The sequence below is a fragment of the Brienomyrus brachyistius genome, chromosome 17 (assembly GCF_023856365.1).
Source record: "Brienomyrus brachyistius isolate T26 chromosome 17, BBRACH_0.4, whole genome shotgun sequence".
In the NCBI taxonomy this organism is placed as follows: Eukaryota; Metazoa; Chordata; class Actinopteri; order Osteoglossiformes; family Mormyridae; genus Brienomyrus; species Brienomyrus brachyistius.
The window spans coordinates 22,432,161-22,449,332 of NC_064549.1; the positions used below are offsets into that span (position 1 = coordinate 22,432,161).

Genomic DNA, 17,172 nt, shown 5'->3' on the forward strand with positions numbered 1-17,172 from the left:
ACCAAAAATCAAGGATTTTTCTGTGAATGGCAAAATTAGCAGTTAAATTAAAAGCATCTGACTCAATAAATATTGGCAACCTTTCATTAATCACCAGGAAGCAATCACAAGCGCGCCGCCGAGGAGCTCCTGAACACAGGCGCGCCGCCGAGGAGCTCCTGAACACAGGCGCGCCGCCGAGGAGCTCCTGAACACAGGCGCACCGCTAAGGAGCTCCTGAACACAGGCGCGCCGCCGAGGAGCTCCTGAACACAGGCGCGCCGCCGAGGAGCTCCTGAACACAGGCGCGCCGCTAAGGAGCTCCTGAACACAGGCACGCCACTACCCGGCAGCTTTGGCCATCGTGCATGTAGCTGTGGATCACTTTAAGCCAAGAGAAAAGCTTCGCCATAAAATGCATCATGAACACCACCTTCAAAATAAATTTTTTTACATTTATTTAGCAGATGCTTGTAACCAAAGCGACATACGTTTTTGTGAAAGCAGAACCAGGCAGCTCCTGTAGCAACTGGGGACTAAGGGCCTTGCTCAGGGGCCCTTGAAGTCACTCTGCCAGCCCTGGGATTTGAACTGGCAACCTTCCAATTACAGACATAGTGTCTTAACCCACTGAGCCACACGGTCAACCCAAATTCGCTGATCAAACACTCAAGGGACAGATCGATATTTCGGTCCGATCTCATTAAAGACTAAATGAGACTGCAGACAACGTTCTAATGTTGGCCCTACACCTGCTCATAGTAACTCATATCTCACTGAATACAGATCAGCAAAAGATGCACATCACATCTACACACCACTCTTACTCATAAAAGCTCCTTGCCTTCATTAAAAGCTTTTAGCATAGATATCTTATTGGTATTTCTTTATTCTCTCTGCATAAGAAACTTCTCAGAACCAGGAACAAGTTAAGTCAAGGCAGCAAGCTTTACAATCCTGCCTGAGACTCACATCCCAGTTATCTGCTTGGGTACATGCTGTCCCCAACATCATAGGCTGTCCTACATGAATGTATGTGACACGCCTATTAATTAGCGGAACTGGCTAATTAAGGTACACCCATTAGAGACAACATGGCATAATCATAGGAAGCCATCTTTCAAACAAGTCAGTTCACCAAAGTCCTGCCCAGCTAGAGCTGCCCTGGTCACCCACAAGTGAAGGGATTGTGAAGGTCAAAACATCCGGGAACATGTTGGGTTGTGAAGGGGTAGAGGGGCACACAAGCTCGCAGAAAGGGACCTGACTACCTGAACGACAGCAGATCCCACCAGCAATGTTCCAAATCGAATGGGATAGCAATACCTCGGGTTTCAGAATAAGATGTTTAGCAAGCTGACATCCACAAACTTTTTGCAACATAGTGTAGTTGATGAATGAATGAATGAATGAATGAATGAATGAATGAAAGTTACATTTATATAGCGCTTTTCAAGACACCCAAAGTGCTTTATAGAACATCTGTTACGTCTCATCTGAAGGACGGCACCATTTTTACAGCACACTGTCCACTTCACTGCACTGGGGCACTGGGATCCACACAGACCCAGAATGGGCTGACCTGCTGGCCACACTAACACCTCTCCTGATGTTGTTCCTCATCTCTTGAAAAAAACTGAATAAAGCAGCACAAGTTCAGCAAACTAAATAAATATTTTTTTTGGGATCAGTTGAATTGCCGGTGGAGATAATTTCAGCAGAGTTTTGCTGTCTACAAAAGCTCTTATACTGCATGAAGCCTTGGAGCAGCTGCAGGACCATACGGAGATAACGTACAGAGAGTGACGCTACACGGCGAGGATGATCTGAAAGGGAGCCAGCAGTGACGTGTGAGATTCCCTACAATGACACGGTGCCAGGGGACGGCAATGCTGTCAGCGTCGAGAGCGAGAGCCGCAGCAGCGACGCAGCACCAAGCCACGCTGACACAGGCACACGCCGGCCAGCACGCGCCAGGACCTCATTGCTAATTAAATCACTCAGCAGAAAGGCCGACCGCCGCGGGCGAGGACTCGAGCACGAAACGGCCTTTCGGCAAGGCGTAAAAGGGGGCTGTTTGTTTTTCCCCCATCTTTTGAAGAGAGAGACGCTCCGGACTGATCTATAGGCGCACAGTGACCTTGGGAAGAAGCAAACCTTGATCGAGGGGAAGACGCAGCCCCTGTAAATATGAGGCTGTCTTTGGTAAACAGCGTTCTGGAAATTCACGGGGGGGGGGGGGGGGGGGGGCCTTGCACAGCTTCATCAGCCCCCCCCTCGAGTGTTTTTTTTTTTGCAGGGTCACATTCAGTCTGCTTCTGCCATTTAATTAAAGGCTAAAGAGCCAAGAAATATGCTGGTAACAGCGTCACCTTTAAGAGCCTGAAAAGAGAAACAGAACGAATCGACTGAAACTAAGACTCACTGACCTTACAGTGCATATGCGGCCACCTTTAAAGCTCCACTGAAACAACTGCAGACTTCTGCATAACGAGTGAGAGTCATTTTTTAAAGGTCTGCCTCCAATCCCAACATGAGGGGCAGTGGTGGCCTAATGGTTGGGGAATCATTCTTACAACTGAAAGGCTGCTGGTTGAAATTCTTGACCAGAAAGGTACCGCTGAGTTACCCTGAGCAAGGTAAATTTATAGCAATTGGCAAATGCCCTTAGCCAGGGAGACTTACATAAGTGCTTTCATGAAGTACCCCCCTGCACTGCTCCCAGGGTGCTAAATAATAGCGGTACACTGCTGTGTCACATATGGGTAAAATGAAGGACACATTTCATTGCTGTGTGCTGTGGTGTGTCGACAATGGCATTCACTGTCATCCTACATACCCACCCCCCCCAAAAAGAGCACCCCTTTCCTCAGACCACCCAGGTCCAACTGACGAATCGTCCCCAGAAGGGACATCAACGCGACCTCAGGACCGAACTAAGCTTCCTCGCTCGCCGATGCTAACGGTGTGCAGCCATAACAGCATGGAGGCCATGATCAGAGGTGGGACTGTTACAACCTGTAAATTATCCCATACGGGCCGTGGGGGCCGTTCACAATTATACAAGTCAGAGACACAGACCCGACCGAGGCTGGACAGGCATTGCAGACAAAAAATTACTACTGACAGAAAACATACAAAGAGCGCATCAAGGCAGGAGGCTCATTCATACAGGAAATGAAACTGTACAGAGAGACACATATCTCACTGTACAGATATTAAGCTCATTTTACTCATTATACAGTCAGACTGCCCTTAGGATAGAGTGACACTGATTACCGTATTATTTTACTATATACAGCCAGTGCATGATGATATGATTCTATTAAATAAGCAAATGTCTCACTGGCAGAGATGTTTTAAAACCATTTCAGCCACATTTTCTGCAAAGATCACCTGACATCTCGCCCATATAAATTCCTGAAGATGCTGATTCTGCCTGTCACCCTGTCCTGGTTTAGCAGATCTGGATGGATGGCTTCATCAAGGTTTCTGAGATTAAATTAGTTTAATCAGATTAATTACAATGAATGAGTGAGGACAGTGAAACACCATAATAGCTACTCTTCATAACCCAAACTCCAGCTGAATACCGAGGAGACACTTCACAGTGCTCCAGAGTTTGCCCCTATTGGGGGGGGGGGGGGCTGCAGGGGCAGGCCTGCTTTGACAGATGAGATAACAGGGATGCAAGAGAGAAAGAGAATGATGGAGAGAAGGAGACCCGCAGGTCGCTGACACACAGAAGCTGAATATTGCTAATCAGCTTCCGAAGCTACCAGCACACAAGTGTCACTCACACATCCAGACATCAATCTCCACGCCTCCATAAGTGAAGCAGCTGTTGGACGTCACGTGACAGCGTCATTGGGACGAGAGTCCATCACAGGCCACCTGGAAGCTCCTCAAGGTGTGTTTCTACTGATAGAAAGATCAAAGGATGTTGTTTCCTCTCATCTGAGCCTCTTGGATTCATAATTGAAATATTTTTTTTACTTCCAACCCCCGCCTAAGATGGCCCAGTGGGTAGCACTGTTAACTGATACTGCCAGGGTCAAGGGTTTGAAAAGCACCCTTGTGTTAAAAGTTAAAAAGCCAAATTAAAATCAGCAAGTTATGATAATTATCCTTAAAGCTTCTTTTCCTAGGTACCACAGTTTATACCAGTGGGCAACTTTTTAATAGACTTCAAAAACACAAAACATACTAGCTACCTTAAAACTGTCTTTTCCCCCAACATGAGATCTTAAAATAGTTATCTGATAGCTATCAGTTGCCATTTGTCATTACAGGTCCACATAAAGCTATTAAATAATGTCATATCTCACCCCTGAACTTAGTTTTGTGGTTTAAAATAATCTAAAAGATGATTACCAGGCAGCATAAAAAATTCCTATATTAGCGAACGACCTCTCAATTTTCAGGGATCGTCTTCATTCCGCATGGATACAGGTACGTCAGCAAAACAATCACCACAATTAACGTGTAAAAAGGCCTGCAGTCTGTCTCTGAGACCACTGACCAGGGATGTGAAAGGCTGGACATGTGAGGCGGTGAGCTAATGTCTCCCCACACCAAAAATTGGACATACACACACCAGCAATCACTCAACTGTTAGCAGTGAAAAATCAAAATAAATGACAGTCATTTTCAGCAAAATAAGAAATGAAAAAACGAATAACCTTGGTGACCTTTTTGTCCCAAAATACCAAGTCGATGTTTTGGAATAAAACTGTTGGGATACAGTTTAAATGCACTGCAAACTGCACTTGAGTATTGATGGTTAAAGATCAATAGATGTCTTTGTTGGTCATGGAAATCCAAGCCCTTTACGATACAATTCTCCCCAATTCTTGGATCTTTGTTGATCTGCGGAACCAAGGGCAGTTCCAGCAAATGCACAATACCGTCAGTTAGCATCCAGCAGGGTGGAAACTAGGGATTGTTACTCACAGGTCAGAGAGACGGGCAGGAAAAGTTACTCAAAGGCAGAGAGACAAGCAGGGATCATTACTCACAGGTCAGAGAGACGAGCAGGGAAAGTTACTCACAGGTCGCACAGACGAGCAGGGGTAGGGACTCACCGGTCAGAGAGATGGGTAGGGATAGTTACTCAAAGCCAGAGAGACAAGTAGGGATCGTTACTCACAGGTCAGGCAGACGAGCAGGGCTCGAACGACCAGCTCGCAAGGTACCCTCCAGGCTTCCTGCAGCCGTGCCCTCAGCGGAGGCAGGATGATCTCCGCAGGCACAAAGAACTGGATGGAGTAACTAAGAAACACGCCAAAGGAGTAGAGGATCTTCACCATCTGGTTGGTCCTGCACACAAGGACACATGACTCACAGTCAAGCACAGTACAAAAGCAGGCCAACGTGAACGTCCCACTGCATCTGGCGAACACTAAGCTCTCAATTGGTTTTGGTTTCAAAAACAACAAAACATGATCCACTTGCACACGTGTGTAGCTGCCGTAAATCTCAAGAAACATGGATTTTTGTGGAATACCAGCTACCAGCCGCAAACACTTTTTTCATCACACTTGTGGGACGTTCAGGCTACTTTTCCTAGAGACACTATTTTTGTCCATTCTGAGAGCGTGAGGCCGTGTTTCAGGAACAAAGACACGACTTCCCTCATGAGGGCTGGAAGCCACTGTCTTGGAGGACGTTGAGCGAGAGCTGATAACACGGTTTCCATGATTAACAACCCAATCAGCGGCAGTCTTCCCCAATCTCACCAGCACAGATACGGGAGCTGCACTGGCCAGAGGAGGCACCACCTGCCCTTGCAAGATACATGACCGTAAATTATCTCATTGTTCTACTCTCGAGTTATACTCGATTACAATACGGCCTGAAAGAGACACCCAGATTATCTGCCAAGATTAGGAGTTAAACTCATCGCTTCAAAAAGACGAAGGGGATCATTTCAAGATCAGATTAAGGTTTTTTTTTTTGCTGTTTTGTATGAGATCAGGGATGCCCTGAGAGTGGCACTAACCAAGTGAGTATCAGTGACACCGACGTGCCACTATGGGTCACTTCAGCACCTCACTCCGTCCCTTGCCAGAACTTGTGGTCTCTCTCCAGTGCTCCAGCTTTAAAGCTCTTACCCTAATCTTCTGGTAACACCCAAAAAAAGGTGGAACCTGGCATTGACCAGGAAATTAACAGACAAACGACCCTTTAAGTACCTTACTACCTTTGATCAAGATGAGGAGGGGGTGTTTCTGGGATTAGAATTAGCATACGGCCGGGAAATGATTAATAGGGGTTATCACAGTGTGATAGCCTATTTTGGGGGTGGGAGGGGGGCACTCACGAGCACTTAAGCAGTAACAAGAAATGGATGCTTTTTATCAAGGAGGCCCACCTCATCCACAGCTAGGCCACGCTCACCGAGGAGGCCCACCTCATCCACAGCTAGGCCACGCTCACCGAGGAGGCCCACCTCATCCACAGATCGGCCACGCTCGCAGAGGAGGCCCACCTCATCCACAGCTCGGCCACGCTCGCAGAGGAGGCCCACCTCATCCACAGCTAAGCTACACTCGCCGAGGAGGCCCACCTCATCCACAGCTTGGCCACGCTCGCCGAGGAGGCCCACCTCATCCACAGATAGGCCACGCTTGCTTAGGAGGTCCACCTCATCCACAGATAGGCCACGCTCGCCAAGGGAGCCTTTTTTCAAACAGGCCCCTGAATTATAACCTCATTAGTTCCAAAAATCATCTCCAAGCTAGAGGGGAGAAACCATACATTGTACACCCTCTCTTCATGGAAAACATAAGGACAAGGCTAACCAAACAAAGGATGAAAATAAACAAAACCATATTTCTGCCTGACGGATGACGGGAAACAGCTCTACTACCTAAAAAGTCTTTTTAAAAGTCAAACAAAACTGTATACAAATGTTTATTCATCCATTTTCTATAACTGCTTGTCCTGTTCAGAGTCACAGGGGATCCGGAGCCTATCCCAAAGGCTATGGGCGCAAGGCAGGGAACAACCCAGGATGGGGCACGAATCCATCACAGGGCACATTCACACATGCACACCTATTGGGCAACTTAGTAACTCCAATTAACTTCAACATGTTTTTGGACTGTGGGGGCGAAACCGAAGTACCCGAAGAAAACCACATGACGACATGAGGAGAACATGCAAACTCCGCACACATGTAACCCAGGCGGAGACTTGAACGCAGGTCACAGAGGTGTGAGGCAATAGTGCTAACCACCGTCCAACCCCGTACAAATGTTTATATTTAAAGGAAAAATATAGGTTACATAACACAAGAAATATATATACAGCAATTACATGTCACAGGGGCAGTGAGTGATTGAAGGTCTAGGCAGGGCACATTTAAAAACATTAATGAATCATGAATTGCTTTATTGATGTAATAATATCACCAGTGATCTGATTCACAGTCACCCAATTTCCACGGACGCGCCTGTCCATTCCCAATACACCTACAAGGCCGATTAGCTGAGAAATCCCAAATGGACACACCCAGTTCACAGACTGAGGGGTAGGGTGACTGCCAGATTACTTATATAAGTACTACTTATATATAAACAAAATTATCATACAGAGATAATTATGAATATCCGCCACAAAATTATAAGGCAATGTAACGTCTGTCTAGTATCTAAAATGTATCAACTGCTGTCTGGCCTTATCCCATAGTGCAGGGGTGGCCAATCTTATCCGCAAAGGGCCGGCATGTATGCAGGTTTTCGCTGCAACTCCCAAATTAGGTCACTAATTAGAGGACTGATTGGCTGAAGAGTCCTCACACCTGGGTTTGAACAGCTGACCTAAAGGTTACCCCAAAAACCTGCTTACGCACTGGCCCTTTGCAGAAAAAATTGCCCACCCCTGCCATAGTGAGTGTTCTATGTAGAAAATATTATATTGTTTGAGCGAGTGAATGAGCAAACAAACGAATGAGCGAAGTGGACATTTTGAACACAGTCCGAGAGTGATCTCACTGAGGTTACAACTCACCACAATTCTATGCAGATCTGTGACACGAATGAGATAAGCTCTGGTATGGTGACCATGCCAGAATTGGTCAGCACTCCGCGAAAGATGCAACCCTATCACAGTGGGCACTGAACGCTTCCTCCTCACTGGGGATGTGTATTTAGACAGAGCTGTCTCCCAGTTTCGTACTTCAAACCCCTGAGAGAAAGGTTTCTCACACACAAAATGTGCCAATAATGGTGAAGTATTAAACTGCAGTATGAGTTTTTGAAGAGGGAAAAACTAAAAGGTAAAAATATTAAATAAAGATCACTAAAGTATTGTTTTTTTGTATCAAAAAATGTGAAGCGATGTTCTCTCTCCATTGTGTCTTGGGATGGAAGTTTTTTCCCCACACTATTCCGCTACAAGGACAGTAACTGAAACTGCCTCAATGTTTGCTGCTGACATCGATGATGTCCTTGAGTAGCAAACTGTTACTGGTTCCTCAAGTAATAAAAACATCTCAAGAAGCTGACCCGCCAGCAGATCCAGTTCCAGATTCTCCAACAAACATTTTCAGTAATACTTTCTATGAATGCCTTGTCTCTCAGAATATATTCATAACACATAATGCATTCATAAAGCATTATACACATGACTATGAATATTTAGAAAACAGGTACACAGCAGAGAGGTTTCAGAAGGAGAAGCCCATGGTTACCAGGCGTCGTGAGGCAGGTTCAGTGTGATGCTGCCTTTGATGTTCTCCCCAAAGTGGAGGTACCCCAGTGTGGCCAAGGTGACGTACAGCACTATGACGATCCCCATGCCAATGTTGAGTGCCAGGGGGAATCGCTTTGGCTCCCTCATCTGGTTCTCCAGCGGCAGGACCTACAGCAAACGCACACATGGGCACAAAGAAGACTGACGTGGGTCAATCTGGAGAACCCCCCCGCCCCCCCCACTCCACTATATCCTCAAGCCCCGCGGAAATGTGCGCTGAGATTTTAAAGCAGACAGGTGACTCATCACCTTATAACTGCGGCTTCAGAATATAGCAACACACAGGAAAGCTAAGAACAACAGGAGAGAAAATGATGGTCTTTGACGTACAAAAGGGGGGGGGGGGGGAGGGAGAGGCCCCCCTGCCGCTAAATTTCCTGAGCCCGCTAATGTCTGTTTCCCCCGGCTTCTGCCCTCTTCTTCACCAACGGTGGTTTTAATTAAAGGACACGACACGCTGAATTTGTTCATTTCATAGGGATAATTGCAGGGAAAATGCGATTTTTGTGTCTGCAGCTCTGCGCGTTTCAGATCGAACTGCGTAGCGTTTAATTAGCGCGGGGCTGGGTGAGAACTTACCTGGGCCTTTTATCGCCTGAACGCCGCACCAGGAATTGACGCTGCAAATTACACGTCAAAACCAATTTGCCGGGTTCTAGGGTGGTGCGACCTTGTGTCAACTTTTTGAAAAAATTTTTTATCACCTTCCTTTCATCGAACAACTACAAGAAAAATATTCTCAACGCGCCCATTGAGAATGGAGCTTGTACCACGGATGCCTTTGTACCTTTGTTTGTCACCGGGGCTGGACCCTCAAGGGATTATACCCCACAGCTGTAGGAATCTGACCCCATATTCATATCCATATTCATATCCAACTCTTACTGTATGTCATTCAGCACTTTATCGAGTGATTCTTATATTTTTATAATTTTTTTATACATTCTATTTTTTGTATCTTTTTCGATGGCTGAGCAAGCAAAGTAAGAATTTCGTTACATGGTTCTAACATGTGCATGTTTTTTATTGTGTATATGACAAACTTCTTGACTTGACTTGAATTGACTCTGAGGAACATTTCTGTACCATTGATGGTGCATTAATGCAATTTGTACCTTTGGGATGTTCCTCAGAGTCCATTCCTTTATCTTAAAAGGTACAAATCACAAGGGTACAGTACCAGTGACAAGCCAAGGTACTAATTTTTACCTGATAATTCTGAGAGTGTAGGGGAGAGTGACAGATAGCATTATGGGTGGCAAGTGCTGCATTTCACAGGCCTAAATCCCATAATGCACCACATGTAAGAATGCTTATCAGAGGCTTCACAAAAAGAACTATGAGGAATTATCATAATGAGGTCCCAGTGGATGGCACACGAGTTCCATCTGTTACCTTGATAAATCTGAAGCTCTCCAATCTATGAAAACAATATTTTCATCTGAGGGAAATCAAGTGAAATGCATATTCACAGGAAAACACAAGCTAAGTTGATGCAAGCTTAACATCAAAATTTACCTACTTTTATAAAATTGCATTTCAAATACACATATGTATATATAAATATATGAAATAAACCTTTTCCAGGGGCACTAAACATAAAGCTACACTGGGGAACAGGCCCCCGACCCCCAATTACCCATATCATGCTTGAAAGCTGAACGTCAGATTTTACTGGGGTATAAATACTGGGGCACATGCCCCAGTGAAAGGGGCAGTGAAAGGGGTCTAGCGACACCCATGACCTTTTTCCTAAGAAGTTCAAGTAAAAATAGGCAATAAACAAGAAAAAAAATCATGAAGCGTAAAACAAAGTTACAGGACGTTTCGGGGTGGACTGAAACATGACGTCACTGTGCCATTGGCTCTGAAAGTGTCACGCATGCTCAGGGGGGATGTTCAGCGATTAAGACCCCCCCCCAGTATGTGCATATTTAAACGCTGGGCGTGTGCGCATATCACCTCGATGCATGTGTAAGTGCGGGTGCTGAGCCTGCGTGGCGGGGGGGGATAATGCAGATTAAGATGTAATGAGGCTCCCTGAAACCGTCCAACTGTAACGCAGGCTGTTATTGTGCAGATTGAATGTGCTTTTCACTAATATTAAAAGAGAAAAGCAGGCAACAAAATTAGCATACAATGGAAATGTTGCTGAAAAATAACAGTGAATAATACATCAGTAATACTGTACTTGACAGGGCACAAATACTTAGTAGTAACTCAGTACTAAAGTACAAATCATGAACAAATATAGTTGCTGCTTGAGAAAAGATGCATCACGATTCATCGATGATTAACAAACATGAGACGAACGGAGTAGAATCACTCCAGGCATTCACGGGATTCGAACCTTAGCCTCAGAACCATCACTCCACCAGCAAGCCAGAGGCAGACATAAATGGCCTCAACAGAAACTGACAGCTCACACACCTTGACTGATGCAGCAATAGCGTGGTTATTTGCCTCGGTATGACCGGAGCACTGGGAATACTGGGAAGGGGAGAGCAGGAAGATGACGCCCCCCTCAGGCAGCCCCATCCAAAAACACTTCTATGGCATTTATCACTTGAGACAAGAGGAAAACAGGGAGAGATGACTGGAGGGAGGAGTGGTGGGCTCTATGCCAACAATTGGAAGGTTGCTGGTTCAAATCCCCTGAATGCCCAGAGTGATCCTACTTTGCTCCTTGAGCAAAGGCCCTTAACCTGTAATTGCTTCATCCCGGGTGTGACGTTAATCTACATCCAGCCCTATAAGCAGGTCCTCCAACAGGGAATAACTTGGGGGTTGGTGGCAGGATTGGCTCTCCAAGCCACCGGAAAAAACCTTTGACTGGTGCTGAGGCATCACCCGCCACATGGCTGCACCCAGGTTCTCATCCCAGAGGTGGATTGCAGTGTGGTGGGTGCGGCAACGTGCTGTACTCGGTGCATCCTCCTTACCTCCTCTATGACTGCTCAGAGGGATGAGCGGTTAACGTAAGCATATAAAACAGCAGGCTGGAGGTATCAGAATCTGCTACTTACAGTGTGGGGGGGCACAAACATCACATTTCTGAAGTCTAAAGCATGCAGGACGCTACTGAAAACGCGACCAAGGCATGCAATGACCAGAGTCCTGATATTAGCACAGAAATTAACAGATATGCATATTGCAGAGATGGTCCACATTACTACATCTCATACATCCGGTCAAAGAGGATCAAACTACTTGTACTGCCCGACAGAAAAGACTGCACATGCACCATCACACCCTCAGGGGCTCAGTACAAGTCGGTGAAATGTGCCTCAAGAGCAGGCAGGTTCATTTCTTTTTTTAATCTGGAAACGATTTGTAAAAGGAGACCTCAGAGGACAGGAAGTGCAAATTAAAAGCACCATTCCAAAGCTGCTTAGAGCCAAGTTTTCCGGTTTATAAAAGTCTCCCTAAATCCGTCTGAGTGCGGGAGGCTTCTTGCAGACACTCAGAGCCGAAACCCCAAGCGTGTCACACATCCCACTGGCAAAGTGGATCCTGAACACAGGGGCAAGATTAAACACCTTGGCGCATCCCCAGGCTCCACTTTGGGGCCTGTAATTAGGACAACACCAGTCACGCCCACTTTCTGAACCAAGAAGTGCGACGTTAATCTGCCCAGCCAATCAGCAGCCTTCTTGTCCCTTTTCCCAGGCATAGCTCTGCCTCTAATCATTGGCGCGATCAGGAGCAAAAATTTCAGGTAAGCCAGCCCATGTGTTATCCTTCACATTTAACACAACAACCCATGGTCTCTATCACACACAACATATGTGATTGCATGAGTTGTTGAGTCAGCGGCTCTTACCTTATGCAGACTAAAGCACCAGTCATTTTTCTAAACTTTCATGATTAACAGTCTCCCCATGACCACATAAAGTCAGTGCTTCAGTCAAGTGGCCGCACCTTACTGCCGTATTAAATGTTTAGGGAAATTTCTCATTCGAGAGTTCGAAATTGACAGGGAAGAAGCCCTTATTGTGATTCAGGTCTGAAAGGCAGAGGATTAGACAAGGGAAATTATGGGCTAGAACAAATTAAAGCTGATGGGTACCTTTTGAAAGAAAGGACCTTGAGTAGAAGACAATGAGAAATTTATGACATATATAGTATGTATTTACCTGAATCGCATCAGACTGAATGATGAGAGATGATGAGGTTCAGGACTACGGCCAGTGCTAACGGGAACGAGAGACCCATTAACCCTTCATCCCGTGCTAGCTGTCTGTATGCATCTCTTATGTCAGACGGGTCGGTGCCGACCCGTGTCTTAAATCAGCCATAAAATACCCTCAAAACAATTATCTATCATCCAATTTGTTTTTTGCCTCTTGGTTACCTTGTTAGGCTTCCTTATCCATGAAAAGATTGGTTTTAATATTTTTGGTGTGGCTTTCTGAACCTTTCTTTTGACAGCATACCTCTCATTTTCAATGAAAAATAATGGTAAAATAAACCTCAAGTGAATTAAATAAACCTTATCTTGCCTTACATGTCTGGGCATGCCTTGCCTACTGAATTTTTTTTTATGTATTATTTTTTATATATATATTTTCCTGATGCAGTACACAAATTTATATGGTGCTTTTATGCATTTTAAGCTTAAAAAGGGGTCGGTGCCGACCCCAACACCATAGGAAGGTTAAATCTGAAGCTAGACCCACCGGCTGAAGATCAAAGCCAAGAGAAGCCCGCTCCTTCCGGGATACATGGAAGAGGCTAAAACGCTTACGTAACATAGCAGGAAAGCCCCACATTTTCCATGCAAGATGTGGTTCCTCGTTCGCTTCCAGCTAGAACGCCCTCCCCATTGCCCGGGAGCAAAACTGGAAGAAATTCATTATGAAAGACTTTTGCCTAGAGCTAAAACCGACTGGCGTCTCTGTGACGGAAAGCAAAAGTAGAATCAAATCAAGACGAATGGGAAGGTGAAACCAACCAAATTCTGCATTAACCACCTCGACCCCATTCATTCATCAGCCGCTTTCTCGTTTGACCTTCACTGGCATCAGCACAGGCCACACTGCCCAGAAAAGGTTTATCCGCCACAATGTCCAAGACCTCCCACTCTTTCGCATCCAGCCCTAGCTTGTATGCAAACTCCCAATCCCTGATGCTTCAACGCATTTCCCCTTAATAGAAACCAGTCATGCCATCTATGGGACTAGCTTAGAAATATGATACTTGTACAGGAGACATTAATTACTTATAGCAGAGCCAAGCACCAGGCAAAAACACCCAAAGCCCAAAAAACGAAGGGCGACCTACGAGCTGAGTAGTATTTCTTCCATTGTTAAACATCAGAAAATGAATTACTCTGCTGGATGAATTACTCTACTTCCGGAACTGGGCCGGGATGTGTTTCTGTGCTGCAGTGGCAAATTACTTTGTCAAGTCAAACAAGGGAATCGATACAGTTACAGGTGCGTTACATACATCCCCACACATGGACAGATGGGAAATGCAATAACAGGGCTGTATACCTTGACCTCTAACCCTCTCTCTCCCTTCTGCTCCTCAGACAGCACATTCCTCTGAGCAATCAGCAATAGGGACACGTTCAGTGACTGAGAGTAAGAGCAAGTACAGTGAGCCTTACACAAACCTCTAATCTCCTTATTCCAGTAAAAATGCGGTTTCTGACAGCTGCAGAAACTTGCATTAGAGATGCATCTCGCGGGTGTCTGAGTGCAACCACGTGCGCACCCATGCATGTCCGGAGCTCCTGTGTCGCGTCTTCTGAACCTGGGGACAGAACGTCAGGTCCTGAAGGTGCCTAGCTGGCTGCGTACTCCACCAAAGGTAGAGGAATTAGGGCCAGCTGGGCGTGTGACAGGCACTGATGAGAGAGCAGCCAAATTTTGGTTATGTTTGCGTTTGGCTAGTTCCTTACTTCTGGGCTGGACAGTGATTCTCGTTCTTTTCGTTAATAGAACAAAGCCCAACGTCTCGCCCCAGACATTTATGGAACTTAAATGACGTCACAAAGACAGAGACGCCACCCAGCGGAGTTCGAAAACAGACACCTGGCCTCGTTTAGCACAAGGAGCATTGTTTGATGGCTCACTTTTGATCACAATATCAGAGAATCGTGGATGGAAACCGTCAGTGTTCCAGGATCCAACACGCATCACTTCCTTCCGTTCACATCCAGCCAAACGTTCAAAGCTCAGAGCTGACCCCCCTGGCCTCTTCTCCTGACTCTTGGTGATAAGTGGAGCCTCACACAGCTCCTTCAGAATGACACGATTGACATTTCAGCCCTGCTTGAATCTAACAGGCTCCGCAAGCCCTGCCTGCACTTCGCCGCAAAACCCCAAATTTATTTTACCTTCCAGCTGATTAATTTCCCTGCTCTTTTGAGTGAGGACGTCTCTGCTCCTCAATCGATAGATTAAAGTGTCAACTCGTAAATCATCTCCGGCGGTTGTGGGTTAGTTGGGGGGTGGGGCGGGGTGAGCGGGGGCAGCGTTTCCATAGGCACAACATGATAATGCGTCTCCCGGGTTCAAATTAAACCCCAGTACTGAAAAAAACAGCATTGGGACGAGTTCTTCAGACAGCCCCACGGTGGGGGCGGATGCTCACAGCTCCTGGGGCAGAAAGTCTTTTTTCGGGGGGTGTACCAGCGGGCGGTAATGGCGGGCCTTTGAGGAAATGACGGATACATACCACTCCGATTCCCTCGAAGGCAAAAATGGCTGTTCCGAAGAAAAAGGGAATCCTCTTCCAGCTGGAGACATAGGGGAGACGGTGTGGGTCCCCGACATCCTGTGAGAGAGACGCAGCATGAGGGCGTCGGGTCTAATCCCACACATTGTAGGTACGTCACCTCATTGACGCTCCATTGAGAAAGCAATGCACTGTCATATCAAGAGCAGGGCACACAGAAGTCCTGCAGGTAGGAGATCGTGACTGAGGCAGCAATGCTCCTTATTAATCCCATTTAAGCATAATTCATCGGTGTGATTGATCGGCACAGTTCGGGACAGCATCCAAAAGAAAGCGGCCTGCTGGCAGCCCGTACAGGCGAGCCACCCGCCCATAATGAAAACCAGAGAACCGCAGCCGATCACAAAGAGCCGGGCAATTAACGACAGAGGGCTTCACTGCCCCACTGAGCTCAAGGCGGGGGCCAAAAAGAGTAATAAAGGGCTTTTCAAAAGATCCATCCATCCATTCATAATTACTACGAAATCATAGACTAAAACAGAACAGTGAAATATCGCACTTATTATAACAATTAATGGGGGTTATTCGTCAAAAGCAATTAGCTCTGATGGAAACTTCAATCACATATTGTGAAAGACCTGGGAAAGGCCCAGGTGGGGGAAATGTTTGGGTCAGTGCCACTGTGTCCCACGAGCGTGAGAAGCACGGCGCTGTAGCGGGGCCTTACACTCAGGATGTACTGGAAGATGATGAGCAGGCTGACGGCCATGCACAGGTTGGCCAGGAAAGAGAGCGCGGCCATGCTCCGGAGATCTCTCACGAAGACCAGCAGCACGAGGAAGGGCAGGAAGAGGAGCATGTAGAGCCGCAGGTCCAGGGCCCAGGGCTCGGGGCCCGTCTCCATGGTGACGTTGCCACCACTCAAGCCACGGGGGGGTGACTCCGTGCTGTTCCCCCTGTACCCCTCCACCACCTGAGGGAGACAATTAACAATGAATGACGTCCAATTAACAAGCAAACCATGCTTTCTTTCATTTCTTTGTCTTTCCTTTTTCCCCCATCTTTGTATTACTCTCTCTTAATAATGTTGTAATACAACGTGCCACGGGGTGAAAGGCGCTATACAAAAAGAAATAGAATTGAATTTAATTGAACTCAATGTGTGACCTCAGGGTCCTAGGTGCTCGATCCCAGAATCAGCCAGTACTGTAAGTCATGCTAATTACAGCTGTCTCCGCCCAGATAATGAGTTCTACATGACTCATATAAGTGGATCCTTATTTAGCAAGTGTAATTTTTACGCAGATGATTGTATTACGATGTGTTACATAAAAGGATATTACTGAAGAAAGGTAAGATTTTAATTCACTCTTTAATTCAAACGGAGTTGCTAGAGGACATTTCGGGGGGGGAAGCACTCAGGCACAAAATACGATGTTCTGTGTCAGGCTGCCATTTAGCGTGTGAAAATCAATCTTTCCAGCAGCTGAATTAATACCTTAACGTAAAAATGACAACACGGCGCATGGCAATGAAACAGCAGCCCCTGTGATGCTCGCCAGAGAATGAAAGCCATTGTTAGCTTATCGTCAAGGCTCAGCCAGAGCAGGCGCGCCTTCCTGGCGTCGATAAGGGCCTCGGCGAAATAACCATCAGGAAATCTTGCCGATGAATATTCAACAGCGAGAGAGAAAGCCGACCTTCCCAGGAAGGCTCGCTCGTCCCCCCGCCGCCTCCCATCAATTCTCC

General features: G+C 46.4%; 1 protein-coding gene across 4 annotated transcripts in view; it reads right to left on the reverse strand.

Moving 5' to 3' along the window:
• The window catches only part of slc36a4 (solute carrier family 36 member 4), a 78,071-nt gene that overhangs the window by 43,841 nt on the left and 17,058 nt on the right, over positions 1 to 17,172 (reverse strand). For 3 of the 4 annotated variants that reach the window (XM_048981793.1, XM_048981791.1, XM_048981792.1), the window contains 4 exons: positions 16,151 to 16,396; positions 15,424 to 15,522; positions 8,675 to 8,844; positions 5,129 to 5,298 (listed from right to left, as the gene is read on the reverse strand). In XM_048981793.1, the coding sequence (XP_048837750.1) occupies positions 5,129 to 5,298; positions 8,675 to 8,844; positions 15,424 to 15,522; positions 16,151 to 16,396 (685 nt within the window). Of the gene's footprint in view, positions 1 to 3,745; positions 3,901 to 5,128; positions 5,299 to 8,674; positions 8,845 to 15,423; positions 15,523 to 16,150; positions 16,397 to 17,172 lie in introns of those variants that run through there. The other variant, XM_048981794.1, reaches the window with a different exon arrangement.